Raw genomic sequence first — 17,115 nt, forward strand, 5'->3', positions numbered from 1 at the left:
TGGGTTTTTTGTTTTAAGAAAAACTGAAGTACATTATTCTTATTAAACACTAGAAAAAGTGCTGGCTTTCTCAGATAGGTGCTCTCTCTCTCTGTGGCTGTGAACACAGGGTGCTGAGCTTTCTGTGGGATACATTCCAGCTCAAGGAGTCTCCAGTGTGGGAGAAACTGACTCAGTTATACAGAGCGCAAAACGTTACAGGCTCCAGTGAACTCAATTCAGTGTGCGAGCCAAGAAATGCCGACGGTGCTTGCTCCAGATTTATACCTGTGCAACTCTGATTGGAAGCAGGCTTCAGGTCTCCAAGTAACACATCCATTCACATTGTGAAAGATTCTATGAAACCCCCTTAGGAAAGGCGCGGCAGCTTGCTTTTAAATTCAAGATCCTGTGAAAAAGAGCTGCTAAAACACCCACATAGCTTAGTCTGGGGCATTTCCTAAGCCTCTAGAGTGAGCAAGCAGAACAAAACAAAGTTGGAGACAGTTCTCACCTGCAAGAGGAAGAGATTACATTTGCATTAGCCACTTCAGTCCTCACAACGGTTTTTTTTGTTTTGTTTTGGTTTGGTTTGGTTTTTCTTTCCTGCTTGCTGTTGCATAAAGAAGCATCTCTGTCCTGGGCCCTTCCCCCAGTGACCTTTTGTTCTGAGCAGGGCAGGATACTGCAAAGGAAAGACTCGAGGTGCAAAACCAGGCACAGCCTCTATTCACAAGGCTCTATTCACACTCCAACCTGTTGTTAGGACAGACAGTATTAGCTACTAGTGTCACCTACTACTTCTTTGCGTGGCTCAGCTGGTATGTTTTACATCAAGCGCTGCAGAAGTTACATAGGGCGTTCAAAGACAGAAAGTTTAAGGTTTAATCACTTATTGCCAAAAAATCCCCAACCAAAACCAAAGAAAAGAATCTGCCTTATCCAGGACTTGACCCACAAGGAGACAAGAGACACTAACCCCTCTCTCCCCTACCATGCAGTTGCTTTAATTTACAAGCAGGATGGGTCTCCCTTTTGTTCAGGCATCCAGCAGGCACAGCAATCCAGCAGGAACGGGCTCAGGGGATTTATGCTCAAGAGGACCTACAGGATGCTGGAAGCACAGCCAGCCAGAGGCAGGCTCAGAGAAACAGGGCACCATCAGCATTACCTGTCTATACGTGGGAATTTTCTCCAGGTATACTTTCAGAGTCAAAGTCTGCCAGCTCTGCCTGGCCTTCGGGTGCTGTGTGGCTCCAGCTGTCCGTACAGTCCAATGCAGCATCCTCCTCGCCCACCGTCACCTCCACCCAGTTGACCTCCGCTGGCTCCTCGTTCTCCTCACTGCCATGGCCATCGTGGCTGTTGCACTCCAACCTGTCTGTACCCTCTGCTTGATTGGCCAACAAAGAGTCTTTCAGTGGCTCACAGTCTCTTTTTACTCTGACCGCTAATTTCTCCCCATTCTCTTCGTTCATTTTTTTATGCTCCTGGTACCGCTGCCGAGACCCCTCATTGCCATTCTTTGGACTCTCAGTGTGTTTTGATCCCTTTTTCTGGCTTTGCTCGTTATGACCATCAACACCACACTGCTGCTGGTACTGGTCAATCCATTTAAGTGACCCTGTTCTTAGTGAGGACCGGTTTTCCTTGAACCAGCGAACTATTTCAGTTCTTGTGAGCCCGGTCTGAGATGCTAACTGGTCATACTCCTGGGGTGATGGCCACTGGGTCCTTGCAAATGTGCTTTTTAAGAGGTGAATTTGCTCTTGGGATTTCTTCAGTGTGGTAGAGGACCCAGATAAAGCACCAGGGAGCTGAGAGCTGCTTAGTAGTTCCGCCTGGTTTATTGCACCGTTGGGAGTTTCTTGTTCTTTAATTTTTCTGTACGATCCCATTGAGTCCAAGACAGCTTGCTCCATGCTGTCCCTTATCTTTCTTCGCTCAGAGAACCATGAATCTATCTCCCTCCTGCTCAGCTTAGTCTCCACTCGAAGCCTGTCTAATTCTCCTTGGGTAGGAAAAGAGCATCTTAGGAAGCTCTCCTCAAGGGCCCTAAGCTGCTCTTGGGTTTTCTCTTTGAATCTCTGGGGACTAAATTCTGTGCACGGGTGAAACAATCGTCCGTGTCGGCCGGCTGAAGGTGCTACTTGATCTTTCCCTAAAGCATCACCAGGGATGTGCACAATGCCCCTTTGACTTCTATACCTGTGGTCACTGAACCACTTCTTGATCTCACTCCTGGAGAGACCTGTTGCCTCTATCAGCCGGTAGACTTCTGCATCATTGGGAAACTGGCTTGCCATGAAACTGGCCTTCAGCTCTGCTATCTGCTCCTTTGTCTTTTTTCGCTCACTGGCTGGTGTTAGTGGTACTGCACTCAGCTTAGCAGGAATCTCAGGCACCTGAACTACGTGAGGACGCTTGGCCTCTGGGGCACTTGATAAGGTCTGTATTGTCCTCTTTTGCCCCTGGTTTGGGGCAACAGCAAGCGTAATTGGTGAACAGGAAACAGTCGAACCGTTTGACACAGGAGTCAACACCAGACCTGTCTGGCCCAGTATCTGACAAGGCAAAGCTGTCTGGATGATAGGCTGAGGCATTTTTGCAGTTGTCAAAGGAGCTGGTAGGACAGTGATGGTTTGGGGAACGGCCTGGATAGTACCATTGAACATTTTCTTTCTTGCCTCCTCCACTTCTTCAGGAGACCAACTTATACCATGCTTCAAACGCTGTGTAGCAAACCAGATTCGGATTTGTTCTTCGGGGTGTTTTGATGCTGCTGTCAACCATGACAGCTCTGCCTGCGTTGGGTAAGGAAATTTGTTAAAAGAGTTGATCATGGTTGCATTAGTGTCCAGTGCAGAGTTGTATTTGGTACTGTTCAGAGGTACCGGGACCTTGGGGACAAGGTTAATATTTGGTGGCAGCTGTACAGAGGGCATAACATGGGCCAACACGTCGTGAAGGAGGTCTCCATTTATACAAGCAATAGCCTCAGTGGCTTCAGTTATGATGCGAGGGAGAGCGCCATCCATGTGATTTTCCGTAACTCCCTCTTCTGGCTTTTTGGGACCCTTCTTGCTTTCCCCTTTTGGCTTTCCCAGTTTCACCCCTGGTGTTTTACTTGCACTAGTTCCCCCGTGAAGCGAATCATCACACTCTGTGTTTTCAAGCCCACCACTCGTGACAGTGGCATCGTTAGCAGCGACCTCGATGGACTGCTCTAAAACAGTCTGATTATTGCGCTTAATCAGTTTCAGTTTGAAGTTTGTCTCTCCTGGGTGGTATTTCGTGTTGTGGTCAGATAAGGAATCGTATTTTTTGGTTGTGAAGTTGCACTCAGCACAGACGTACAGAGGGTTGAGAATGACGTTTGGATGCTGAGTGTCAACGTGCTCTGTAAATTCATTTAAGTTTTGTGTTGAGTAAGGGCAGTATTTGCACTCATAACCGCCCTGGAGTTTCTTAGACTGATTTTCAGCTGGGGGCTTTGCCTCGACCACTTCACAGTCTTTGACTGAGCTTTCTGAAGGCCAGTTTTTTTTAGCATCCTGCTGCAGTGTGCCACTCCCCTTCTCTTTAGGGGCCTCCACGCCCTCGGTGCCTTCCTGCTCTGGCACTTCGGAAGTTCGCACCATACAGGGAGTTGTTGACTTTCTTTTGCTAGCCATGGCAGCCACTGGCAGCAGGCTGTCCCAAGTGATGAATCTTTTTGAGAAATCAGCTCAATAGATCTTCCAAAGAGCTCCAACCTTTCTTGATTATTTTACTCTGGTTTGTTTAATGAAGACTTTCCGGCCCAGTTGCAACCATCAGCTCCACCGGCAGATCTATCAGCTGCATGACACCTGTGAAACAAAGCACACATCCTTAGGCACTGAACTATTAAGCACAGATTCAGCAGAAAGCCACAGCTCAAGATCTGTGCATTTACAAGGCTATTTTGGACAACACTCTTTCTCCCCCCATCATCAACTTAAGAATCACAAATCTCCTTGTGAAGAATAAAAGCACTAAGTGATTTGCAAGGGAGTGCACCATAGGAAGACAAAGGCTTTGAAACAAAGAAGATGAACAGACAGAGGACTTTAATCTCTACTAGACTCAATGTGTTTAGCTGGGAAAGAAAGAAGATCCTGCTATAAATACTGCAACTTTTTATAGAAGCTGTAGTTTCTATTAATTATTATTTTGAAGCCTGCATATTTGAAACCGAGTGCGATTTATATTAAACTTAATTACTTCCCACTGTCACTTACCTTGTAAATATGGCTCTTAAATGTGGTTAGTAATGATGGGTGACTTCTAAATAAAGCTGTAGGGCCTGCCTTGGTTGTAAAAGGAAAGGCTGAAAGAAGAGTTTATGCAAAGCAACACTTTCAAAGGGCTATGTCTTTAGGAGGGGTGAGTTCAGAGAAACTGTAGTAGATCTGTGGAAGCCTTTCAAGTCTTTTCTGGAACAGAATTTTCCTTAAAACGCCAGTTTTCAGTCAGTATTGACAGAAGTGGCTGGCAAAGGTCACAGAAGCCCTTAGATACATTTTAGCATGGTCCCTTCCCACAATGCTGCCACTATTCTCATCAAGCCCTGATTTGTGCACTTTGTCACAGACTACAGTAGGTTGGAAGGGACCTTTAGAAGTCATCTAGTTCAACCCTCCTGCAGTAAGCGAGGACATCCCCAACTAGATCAGGTTGGTCAGAGCCCCATCAAGCCTGACCTTTAATGTCTTCAGGAATAGAATAGAAGAGAATAGAGTAGAAGAGAATAGAAGAGAGTAGAATAGAATAGACCAGACCAGGTTGGAAGAGACCTTCACGACCATCGTGTCCAACCCATCAACCAATCCAACCCACCTAATGAACTAAACCATGGCACCAAGCACCCCATCAAGTCTCCTCCTCAACACCTCCAATGATGGTGACTCCACCACCTCCCCAGGCAGCCCATTCCAATGGGCAATCACTCTCTCTGTATAGAACTTCTTCCTAACATCCAGCCTAAATAGGACCTCCACTACCTCCCTGGGCAACCCGATCCAGTGTTCCATCACCTTCACAGTGAAGAACTTCGCTTTATTCCCCACAGAATTAAAAACCAGCCACCAACCAATCACCCACCCATGAGTCATGGTTAAAACTGGGTAAGTGAAATGGAAGTTCCCAAATGCAATGATTCTGTGAAGCATTTTTAAAAGGATGTGAGCTCAACATCAGTCAGAACAACCACAAAGGGAAACTACACCAGCTCTTTTAGGATCCAGTTGCACTCATCAGGGGTGGGTGGGCAGAGGGAGGGGAATTTAATTGTAAAAACAGCTTCATTATTAAAAAAAAGTAGTAAAGTCACTCTCCTATTTGGCAAGATGCTATTTCTAACCAATCCTTGACTCCCATTTGCTACTCTTCCTGACCAGATGAGCTCTGGATTCATAATACTTCCAGTCCTGATGGAAAACTCATCTTTTACAATCAAAGGTTTCTTGGGATAGGGTGGCATCTGCACTAGGGATTACAAACTGGAGGAGAAGAGGAAGTGGAGATTTGCAGAGTGGGTAAGGCCTGCACTGACTTTAGTAGATGATCTTTAAAGGTCCCTTCCAAACCATTCCATGAGTCTATGATCTCATGTCTCACCAAATGCAGATTTTCTGACTGTGGAGCCTCTGAGCAATGAGCTGCACCCAGTCCCCAGCAGACACAAGGATGAAACAAGATGAAATCCCACTGCAGTTACATCCATACACATCCTATAAGCACCTCAGTTCTGTCCCCAGATCTGCTCCTCCTGTTTGTGCATTGGTAGAGGAGCCAGAAGTAGTCACTGTAAAATCATCCCCTAACTTCTCAGTTCTGTTTGCAGCTGATGAATACTCTGAGGGTCCCTAGAGCACACTTCTGCTACCCTCCCAGTCACAGATCATCCCACTCCTGTACACATGGAAACATGATACACTGCCAGAGGAAGCTGGTGATAAGAGCAGAGATGGCAGCATCCAGCTCCATCTACTCAAAAGCCAGAGTAAAGCATTTCTCCATGCACAAAGCACTGCATACACAAACTCTTCATGCAGCACCTTCACAGGCATGGCTCTTGCAAAATGCAAGCTGTGAAATCTAAGCACACACCACAGAAGATCCTGTGCAGAGACCCTACTTGTTCCATTGCAGATGAGCCAGCACACCTGCACAGTCCACTGCAGTCATAGCCACCACTGCTTCCACAGCTCCCAACCCCAACAGAGACTGGGGATACCCTGCACACACACTTCAATTCAGTGAAGCACTGGAGCATCTCTTTGACTGTCAAGCATTCAAGCTCTGGGTACTTCTCAGGGTAATGGAGCACTTTAGCTCAGCTCTGTGAAACAGGGATGGGGCTGCCCATGGGCTTATGGCTAAGCCTTGGTCAGGATGACACAATGCCTTTTCCTTCTAACCTGGGATCACCAACATTGTCATCATCATTACCCAAAGCATTAGCATCTCTGAGTCAGCCTCTCCTCTTCTATTTCCTTTATTCCTTCTCCTCTTTTTTTATAATAAGCATTGAGATGAACAGTGGAAGAAATGATGCCTAATTTTCTACAGATCTGTGGTGACTGACCTTTAAACTGGATTACATCCAATATTCTCTATTATTTCCACATACTCCTTCAAAATTCCTTTCTTTTTCCCCTCACAACTGTCCTCCTACAGAGTATTTTGGATATGATCTGTGGCTTGCTGTGTCCCACTGTGGACAGGATCAGAAGCTAAAGACAAACATGAAATGATCCAAACACCCATCTTGCTTGCAACCCATTTCTAATCATGCCTGCAGAGAATTAATTACCTTTGAAGCTTCTTCCCTTGTAACAAATTTGGTTGAAACTGGCCAAAAGAGAAGGGCACAGAATGGGCTCTGTAAGCCTGGCTGCTGCTGGAAACAGGGTGCAAGTTATTAAGTCACCTCACTTTGCCCTGCAGATCCCACCATGCTTGTGCCACGGAAGGCTTTGTGACATTGATTTTCAAAGGCAAGGGAAGAGAAGTGCAAGGCAGAGCCCCGGGACAGGGTGGTGGAGATGAGGATGGAGCCACGGCTCCTGGGATGCTCCTCTACAGCTTGCTCTTCCTCCCATGCCACACAGCTGCACTCGACAGTCTGCTCCTTTTCTCATGTATGACCTTCTGCAAAATTCATGTGTCAACATCAGTGAAAGGAAGAAAACTAATAAGACAAAGAGAGCATGGCTTATTTATATTTCACTGAATAACCTCACACACACAAGAAGAGAGAGCTAAGAACAAAAAGATAAAGGAATGGGATAGAAGAGAGAGAGTGGAGAACAAGAAACATCTAGGTTGCAACTTTTAAGAAACCTTTGATTGATCCAAAGTCAGAATAAATGTTCTGAATTCCCCAGTCTCTGGAAACTCAGAGAACTCTCTGCTACTCTGAGCTCCTGTGTCTTAGGAGGACAGGAGGGTCAGCCCCAAGGAAGGATGCTCTGATATGGAGGAAGGGCCAAGGTCTCTCCAAAACATACATAAATCTATAGGCAGATGAAAAATTCTGTCTGGAACAGTTTTATCTGAAAACTTGCACAGATTTTCCACTTTTTTGTTCCCATCTTCTCTTCCACAGAGTGGTTTTCTGCATGGCTGATTGCTGGGTTTCTAACTCTACACTTCAAATAGTTTTCCACCACAGGAGAATTACTATCCACTGCAGAAATCAAGCCAAAGCCAAAGCGTCTTTTTGGAGGTCAGAAACAAAACAAATGAGTTTGTCCAAGATGTGCAGTTTTGGGGACTCATGACCAGAGGCCATTTCTATCCCTTCAACCTGTAGTCTGAGAGAGGGAGACAAAACCTGGGTGAGCAAGGAGCACTTATTGGAATGCAGGGAAACTGCAGAGAACTGCACAGGGAAAATAAACCATGCTTTGGGGCCTGGCTGGCACTGGAAGGGGTTTGCCTGTGTAGCAAGGCCACCTTCCAGCAGCAAAAGATAACTCTGCAGTTCAAATACAGGCATGGAGAAATAAAAAAGAATCAAACCCAACTTTCTCTTGCTTAACATGGAAATATTTCTGCTCTCTCACATTTTTCCTTTGTGCACATAGCTAGCTTTATTTTTCCTTCCTCCTCTCAGAAAGTGTAGAGGGTAGAGATTGAACTCCTCTGCACTGCTGTTCCCACACAGGATCCTGCAATGTGGTGGCAGAGCAGAAATTTTCCATGGCAGCTGAGGCATGGCCTGGTCACACAAAGCCTTAGCCAAAACCCTACAAGTTGCAGCTGAGCAAGTAGTATGGCAGTGCATATATAAGGTGAGATGCTGTCTGTCCTCTCTCATACCCCAAGACATGAGTCTGAAAAAGGATGTGCAAAGACAACCAAGTTTGATGGGATGTAAAATTACAAAGCAGGGAAAAACTTAACTTTGGCAGGAAGTTTTTGGGAAACCAAAGCAGAAAGATCACTGCTTTGTGCTGCATCTTGCCTCCAGCTGAGCACTGGAAGAAAGCAATACAACAGACTGAAACAGGCTGAGCACCACACCCCTCCTGCCTCAGTGCAAATAGCTCTCTACTTTTCACAGAGATTAAAACAAAGAAACCAACCCCAACAAAATAAAACCAAAAAAACCCCAAACAAAAAATCAAACCAAACCCAACCCCAAACAAAACCAACCCAGGACTAACCCAACACCTTTACTGACACTCGTGTGATTTGTGAACAACATCTTTCTCATTTTTCTTCTCACTGCATTGTTTTCTCTGCGCTGGGCTAGCAGAGCTCCCAGCACCTGGCCTCATCTGAAAATGGAGAACCAGAAAGACTACCTGCAAAGAAGTGCAGAAATACAGGAGGTTTCATTTGCAAGTGCCCCCTGATGTTTAAAAAGGGTGGAAACATTCTCGCTTTAGTGTTTAGGAGCTCAGGCTCCACAGATAGCATCCTCTCTGCCACGCAGGAGGGGCAACAGAAAATTGCGCCCTTGTAATTTAACACACGCCCCCTTGCCAAACCCTCTTCCATGTCTGAACGTGGTGTTTAATATCACAAAGGTACAAACTCCTCCTTACAACTTTCCCAATCACCTTCCCCAGCCTGCAGAAGCAGCAGGAGCTGCTATTTCACAGACCCACACAGTAAGTGGTTCTTAGCAAAACTCAACGCAGATGCCCTGCTTCACCCTCATACACCAGCGAGGCCTTGCTGCCCACCGCCTTGCAAACACCGCAGGGTGCTTTAAAGGCAGAGACACCACCTGAATCACGTTATTCTTGTGCTGAAGAATTTGCCACCCCTTCCAGGACGTGTGACCAACCCTACTCTGGCAGACCTCAGTGGGTCTCCATTTCCAGCTAGCTTCAGTGATGGTCCTCTCCCTCTCACCGTCTTCCAAGCTTGCAGGTCCCTGGGTCCCTCAGTACTCAAAAGCATCTGTCCCTGTGAGCATGTCTGCTTTTAACACTCGATTTCAACCTGTGCAGATGGCCAGAAGTCAGGCCCATAATGTTTACAGCAGAAATTAATTTGTATTACTTGACAGCATCATAAGCTCCCCACCACTACCCACTCATTGCCTATGAAGGCTGTAGCAACACAAACAAATGTAGCATAGAGCAGAGCTACCATCCTGCTCCGTATCAGAGACACTGAACTCATGTTAATTGATGTTGTGGTAAGATTACTCTCCTAGAAATCCAAGGATGAGAGGTGAGATACACATTTCATGGTGTTAAAAGAGGAACATGCCTAGGGTGATGTTTTTCCTTCCTTACAACTGTTTTTAGCATGCAGCTGCTACAATAATATCAAAAAGCACATCAGCCAGCACAGCAAAAGAATGTTTTTTTGCTCTCCACTGTGATAAACCACTTAAAAACATTGCTTAATTATATGCAGGAGAATAAGCAGAAGCAAACCAGGACAAACAACTCTTGCATGATGGATTGGGATGGTAATGGCTCACAAAAGAAAACCAGAGAAAGGAAGGCAGGTTTTGTGAACTAGAGCAGAGCTTTTAGAACAGCCTTTAAGTCAAAGCAGCCTAGAGCTCTGACACTTCTGCAGTCCTTTGTAAGTTGAATGAAACACAATTAATGGGGAGGTATGCAGATTGATACAACAACAATTTTTGCAGACATGACAAAATAAACTGGAAAGGGCTATGTATTTTCAGTTCATGTATCTCAGTGTAGACTTTTCTAATTAGAAACACCCCTGTGTAGATGCTTGTAGCAGGGTGCAGTGGCCATGAATTTTTGCCTACAGAGAATCAGCAGCTGATGATTTTTCTTTCTTTTAAGGACCAGAGGCTCACACTTTTCAAGGCAATCAGCAAACCAAACTGCCCCTAGGACTGCTGACTCCCTCAGCAACACATCCTGTGAAACTGGGTGTTAACACACCTGTGAACGAGGGCAGAAGCAAATCCAGTACACATCCCACCTTTGCCTTGCCCCCCTGCGGCACAGTCACTGGGAGACACTAAAAATACATAGATAAAACAAAAATGAGGGGGTTTTGGCGGGGATAGGCTAAGGGCAGGGTGAAACAGCATTTCAAAAGGCACCAATAGTAGTACAAAACCCTGGAGAACTGCGTACCTAAGCCAATCCACATGAAAGCTGTCTCGACGTTACCAGCTCAGCTGGGATGTGACCACTGTGCAGAGATAAAGAAGCTTACTCTGGAAAGCACCAATATTCTGGGAAAAGAGAAAAAGCCCCTCTGTAGCCTTACCAGAGTAGGTTGTGTCAGCCAGTACCATGCAGTAGGCCTATTTCAGAGCACACCGCTCACAGGCTATCCTTTTGAACTACAATGTTGTCCTCCATGCTGCTGCAGAGCCAAAAGCATGGGAGCCACGGTGGGGTTTCTGTGCTGGGTGTTGTACAAACCCAAATGGCCAAGCCCTTCCCAGAAAAGAGGAGGCTGAACATTGTGTGCTGTGGATTTTCTATTGTGAGTACTCATCTGCAGACACTGCCTTGGTGGGTTTTGTTTGTGTGTGTGTGTGTGTGTGTGTTTCAGGGTTTTTGTTGTTGTTTTTCCTTTTTGGAAATGCAGGCTCAAGTTGTTAAAAACTGGATTAGGCCTGATTTTAGTTTGTTGTTTTGGGTTTTTTTTTACCCCTCTGGAAAAATGACAGAATCTACTCAGGACAAAAACATTACAGTTTACAAACTGGTTCATGCCCTGAAACAATATTAATATTGTAGCAAGGGCCACTTGTTCCACTGAACACAGTGGCCTTAATCTCAGCCTAGGCAGAAGATGGTCCCTTACCAAGGGGGCACACCACTGGAACAGATGGGGCAAGTAACAAGCAGGAGAAATAGCACCAGAGTGCTGAGGTTGGGACAAAAATCCAGGTTTCTTCAATTCCCAGACACTGTTTTCCCCTCCAGAGAAAAGGCTGAGAGCCCCCAGTTTGCACACAACACAGGGGGCATGGGCAGCTGTGGCTGCAGCTCCCACTCTTTTCTGAAGCTGGCAGAGTCTGGGAAAGGCTTTTTTCCTTGTGGCATGGGCTTCTGCCAGAGGCATCTGCTTTGGTGTCCTGCTGAACACATGCCTAGCTGGTGTCCTCCAACAGAGTCACAGATGCTCAGGGACAGAAAGAAACCCAGTGTCCCAGTGGCACCTATGGCTGTGCACACTCAAACTCTAAAGATGCTAGTGGGTGCACTCCTGGGCCTTGCCCGCTCCTTTGGGAAGGAAAAATACGAACTGGCCTCTTCCAAGGAAGAAGATTTATAAGCCACCCAAATAAGATATAGCCAGATACATCAACAGATGTTCTCAACACCCTCAGGGGGGCTGAATCTCTGTCCAATGCCCCACATTGGTGGCTTTCAGGGGAAAAGCAAGCTCCAAAGATTAGTCACGTACCCTGTCAAAATTATCTCCTTTCATCAGTGGTGTGTTTACTCCTAGGGTGTGTACTTGCATGCTCATAAGAGAGAAATAAAGACCAACAGATTTCTTAAGAGAGAAATAGAAACACTATAAAAACATTCATTCTAATTAGTTTAATTACTTCTCTGTGCAGCTCACTGACTCCTCATCACTGGGCTAGATTAAAGTCACTGGATTTAAATAATTCCTCATATTGAGTTTTTCTCCAGCACCATGTGGTGGGAGGACAAGAGACTCACAGAGACAAAGCAAAAAATTATCTGTAGACACCATCTCCAGCTACGTGGGGAAAACCTGGATACAGCCATCTCTGATTTTATGCAGGGAAAAAAAAACCAATATTATTCTGAATGTTCAGCTTCATTTCTTCTCAGGTATGCTTTGAAAGAGTACAGGGTTTTTTTTTCCTGGAAAAGGGGAAGTGTGTTAAAAATCAGTGTTCTTCCTTTATACCACTTTCAGTAATCACTTCCCTTCTTTTAAGGTCAAATACCTTCACAGCAACGTCTGGTCTCCTTTCTCCTTCATGTCATCCATCACTGCATCATGCTGCCACCTCGATGGGGTACAGCTGGACACACTTCCCTTGCTAGTATATATGTTTTATATTATTACATATTCTCACCCTTAGGATTTATTGTTGTAGGGACACTATCAGTCAAATTAGATGGAGTTGGATGATGGGTTGGATGTGATGATCTCAAAGGTCTCTTCCAACCTGGTCTATTCTATTCTATTCTATTCTATTCTATTCTATTCTATTCTATTCTATTCTATTCTATTCTATTCTATTCTATTCTATTCTATTCTATTCTATTCTATTCTATTCTATTCTATTCCTATTCTAAATGCCTCCAAAGCAGAAAGACAATGGGCTAGTACAGAATCAAGACATTTAATTTCCTTACTCCCTATGCTTACAAAACTTTAGCACAGTACAGGAAAACAGAGTTCTTCCTGCTTTAAAGAATAGAATAGAATAGAATAGACCAGACCAGGTTGGAAGAGACCTTCAAGATCATCGCGTCCAACCTATCATCCAACACCACCTAATCAACTAACCCATGCAACCAAGCACCCTGTCAAGTCTCCTCCTGAACACCTCCAGCGATGGTGACTCCACCACCTCCCCAGGCAGTCCATTCCAATGGGCAATCACTCTCTCTGTGTAAAACTTCCTCCTGACCTCCAGCCTGAACCTCCCCTGGCACAGCCTGAGACTGTGTCCTCTTGTTCTGGTGCTGGCTGCCTGGGAGAAGAGGCCAACCTCTGCCTGTCTACAACCTCCCTTCAGGTAGTTGTAGAGAGTGATAAGCTCACCCCTGAGTCTCCTCTTCTCCAGGCTAAGTAGCCCCAGCTCCCTCAGTCTTTCCTCATAGGGCTTGTGTTCCAAACCCCTCACCAACTTCATTACCCTTCTCTGGACACGCTCCAGCAAGTCAACCTCCTTCCTAAACTGAGGGGCCCAGAACTGGACACAGTACTCGAGGTGTGGCCTAACCAGTGCAGTGTACAGGGGCAGAATGACCTCCCTGCTCCTGCTGGCCACACTGTTCCTGATGCAGGCCAGGATGCCATTGGCCCTCCTGGCTGCCTAGGCACACTGCAGGCTCATGTTCAGCCTACCATCAACCAGCACCCCCAGGTCCCTCTCTGCCTGGCCGCTCTCCGGCCACTCTGACCCCAGCCTGTAGCACTGCATGGGGTTGCTGTGGTCTATGTGCAGAACCCGGCACTTGGATGTGTTAAATCTCATGCCGTTGGACTCTGCCCATACTGCTTCTCATACTGCTTGGGAACCACAGCAGCTTGCCTTTTGTCAGCTCATTTTTTTTTATCAAGTAAAATTATCAAGGCACACACAAACACTTTGCAGGTGAACCACAAGAGAGACAACAAAATAAAATCACATGCATGTTCTGGGTGTTCCTCTTGAATGGCTGCAGGGTAGAAGTAAGTTCTAAATTTCTCAGTGAAAACCCCTTTCAGTTCTCAAGAAGAAGCCTCTAAAGCCCTGTATCTGTGGCTCAGGCAGAACATGACACACATCACAGAAGGAGGCAGAGAGAAAAGTGCCCAGAGGATCTGATCACAGTATCACCAAGGTTGGAAGAGACCTCAAAGATCGAGTCCAACCTGTCACCACAGACCTCATGACTAGACCATGGCACCAAGTGCCAGTCCAATCCCCTCTTGAACACTTCCAGGGACGGAGACTCCACCACCTCCCTGGGCAGCACATTCCAGTGACGAACTACTCTCTCAGTGAAGAACTTTCTCCTCACCTCGATAGAGGGGAAGGCATGAGGTCTGTGGCCAGGAGATGATTTAGTGACCACTTCTTAGAAGGGTTTAGATTCGATGAAAAGAGAAAGGAGAAGACATCTATTTCACCAGGATGTCACATCTATGCAAGACAGGCAAGACTTAGGGCATGCCTGGCCAGCTATAATTGCCCAATATCAGGAGCAGCCTTTGCACCAGCCTCATTCAACACAACAGCAGCACTCAAAGAGAACTCCCAAAAGAGAGGAAGGAGCTCAACAATTAACACACAACATTAGCAAGCTGCATGTCTATAGCTGCACACCTCCCCCTTTGATTCACTCATGAGGTATTAGAAAAATGCAGATGGTTTGTGATTTATAAAGCTGATGAGTCACTGTACCTCTTTCCTTTCCTCCACCCTACCTCTGAGGGCTTCTCTGAGTATCTTCACATTCCTCAATGAGGAGTGCAGATGTGAGGATAAAACACCACAAGCACACTAGTGTAATGTCTCCCTCCCACAGGGCGGTTTTAACTGTGCCCCTCAAACACTGCTGCTCTCTCCCACCCCCAATTCCCTCTGCATTTGACCACGCTTTGATAAACTCAATGGCTATCACTTCAAGTTATCCAGATTGGCACTGCTTACTCAGTCTGAACCTCTGCACCACTGGAAAAAGCTTCAGTACACAATGATTTCCCCTTTTAAAAACATTAGGTCTGGCTTACAATTTTAACAACTAAACATATTCCCTTTCTGAATGGAAAGTTGAGCTATGGTGCCAGATGCTAGTGAAGGAAGCTCAAAAGCTGAGTTTGGGTTATGAAGCAGCATCTTGAAGCCCACCATACTGAATACTTCCACAGCATTGCAACAGAAACATTCACCCTGACATTTCCAGAAGCAGCAATTTCAACGTGCCTTCAAAGCCAAATCCTTCTGGACATTGCTAGATAGATTGCTAGATAGATTCAGGGGTGACCTCATTGCCCTCTACAACTACCTGAAGGGTGGTTGTAGCCAGGAAGGGGTTGGCCTCTTCTCCCAGGCAACCAGCACCAGAACAAGAGGACACAGTCTCAAGCTGCGCCAGGGGAGGTTCAGACTCGAGGTGAGGAGGAAGTTCTTCACCGAGCGAGTCATTCATCATTGGAACGGGCTGCCCAGGGAGGTGGTTGAGTCATCGACCCTGGAGGCGTTCAAGGGGAGATTGGATGTGGCACTTGGTGCCATGGTCTAGTCATGGGGTCTGTGTTGGTAGGTTGGACTCGATGATCCTCGAGGTCCTTTCCAACCTAAGTGATACTGTGATACTGTGATTTTCACAGGACCTGAACACCCAATGTCCTCCAAACTCAGCTAGAGGATCTCAAACAAATCTGATGTCCAAAGCACCTCAGGACAACTCCAAATTTAAGCACATGAGCAGTCAGCTGTTGGCCTAACTCACATGGTTCAATACTCTGATGAACCAAGGAGGCAAACCTCAGGCGTCCCATGTTACAGTGCAAACAGATCCCCATGCACATACTGCTGCTGGCTTGAAGGAACATACTGCAGACACCCACACTGCCCATGCCTGTAGCCAGGCTGGGTCTCCCACTCATTAGCTAGATTCAGATGAATGACTTTAAGCTGCAGACAGATGACACACGTGTTTCCCAATCTGGATTGCCATTTAGGAGACCCCTTTTGTAAGGATGAACCCCTACATTGATGGGAAAATACATTTTCTTCCTCAAACCTGACAATTTCTTCCTGACCAGAGCTGGTGCCCTTTCTCTCAAGCAAGTCAGAGCCGAAAGGCAGGTGTTGAAGGTCAAAAGACCTCTTCTGTCCCAGCACACAGGAAAGGTAGCTGCTGCTGGTTAAGAGCAACGAGGTGCTCAGAAGAATACCTGCCTATGCAGTACTCTGCATCAGTCTGACCTTCTTGGCTCCTTCTGGCCCTGGTAACGGGCAGACATGGTTCTGCTGAGGGGCTTCATCTAAATAACATTCCCTGCCACCTTGTCACATTTTAGACTGAATTAGGTCATGCTCTACTTGCTTAAAGACTGTTTCAAAAAGTAGACTTGTATCAGGCCATGAAAAACATAGTTCCACATCTGGAGACTTCTCTAAAAGCAGTGGCATGACTTCTACCGACTCTCTAAAATGGGTAACTTCCCTGGGTCCTTTCCTCTCATGCAGGAGTCTGCCTTAGATAGTTAATGACCTGTGGTGATCAGAGGATCCCACTGGCTCAATATTCAGAACCTTTACAACTGTTAAAACCAAGTAGGCCTGTGAATTAAGGCACTGCTACTATCGCCACTGCTCAGATGGGCAATTAAGGCACAAAGAGCGTGTGGCTGAGGCTTCCTTAAATGGCCAAGTCAATTTACAGCTTGCTGCCACCAAAAGGGTAGTGACAGTGCAGAAATCATGCCTCAGCCAAGGTCTTCAGCAGGGCTGGAAACTGCATCTAGGTTTTCAGTGCTGCAGGCTATACTCCATCCTCCAGTAAATTCAGACTATCCTCCCAACTTGCAAGCTGAACATTTTTAACAGCCCCTGCAAGAGGAGATTGAACTTTTAGATTAGGTCCCAGCAAATAAGCACCAAAGTCATAAACCCACTACAACTCCCACCAGCAGACTCATGCAAAGAAGCAAAAATCTGAAGATCAAAGGTCTGAACTATCAACCTTCCCTCAAATATTACTCATCAGGTCAGGTGCATGTAAATGGCACAGATGCCTGCCTTCTGATGATTCCAAACCTCCCTCTGTTCTTACACAAGCTAAAAGTTACCTTCCTCTGCAGCTGCACCAAAACACATTGCTAGCAAGCCGGTTCCTCCTGGTATTCCTTTGCTTGAACACTACTGTTCGAGAACTCTTCCCCTTCTTGTGTGATGAGGATCTTTTCGTGACAATCTCACCTAAACTCTGTGGGCAC

At 46.1% G+C, this 17,115-nt stretch overlaps 1 protein-coding gene across 2 annotated transcripts in view; it reads right to left on the reverse strand.

The window, feature by feature from the left end:
- The window catches only part of ZHX2 (zinc fingers and homeoboxes 2), a 76,061-nt gene that overhangs the window by 4,089 nt on the left and 54,857 nt on the right, over window positions 1-17,115 (reverse strand). For both annotated transcript variants that reach the window (XM_068158623.1, XM_068158622.1), the window contains exon 3: window positions 1,151-3,830. In XM_068158623.1, coding sequence (XP_068014724.1) covers window positions 1,155-3,653 — 2,499 coding nt within the window. In that variant the 5' untranslated portion in view covers window positions 3,654-3,830 and the 3' untranslated portion in view covers window positions 1,151-1,154. The remainder of the gene's footprint in view (window positions 1-1,150; window positions 3,831-17,115) is intronic.

Source organism: Melanerpes formicivorus, unplaced genomic scaffold, assembly GCF_026170545.1.
Source record: "Melanerpes formicivorus ecotype bairdi unplaced genomic scaffold, bMelFor1.0.p_v2 SCAF_40, whole genome shotgun sequence".
NCBI lineage: Eukaryota > Metazoa > Chordata > Aves > Piciformes > Picidae > Melanerpes > Melanerpes formicivorus.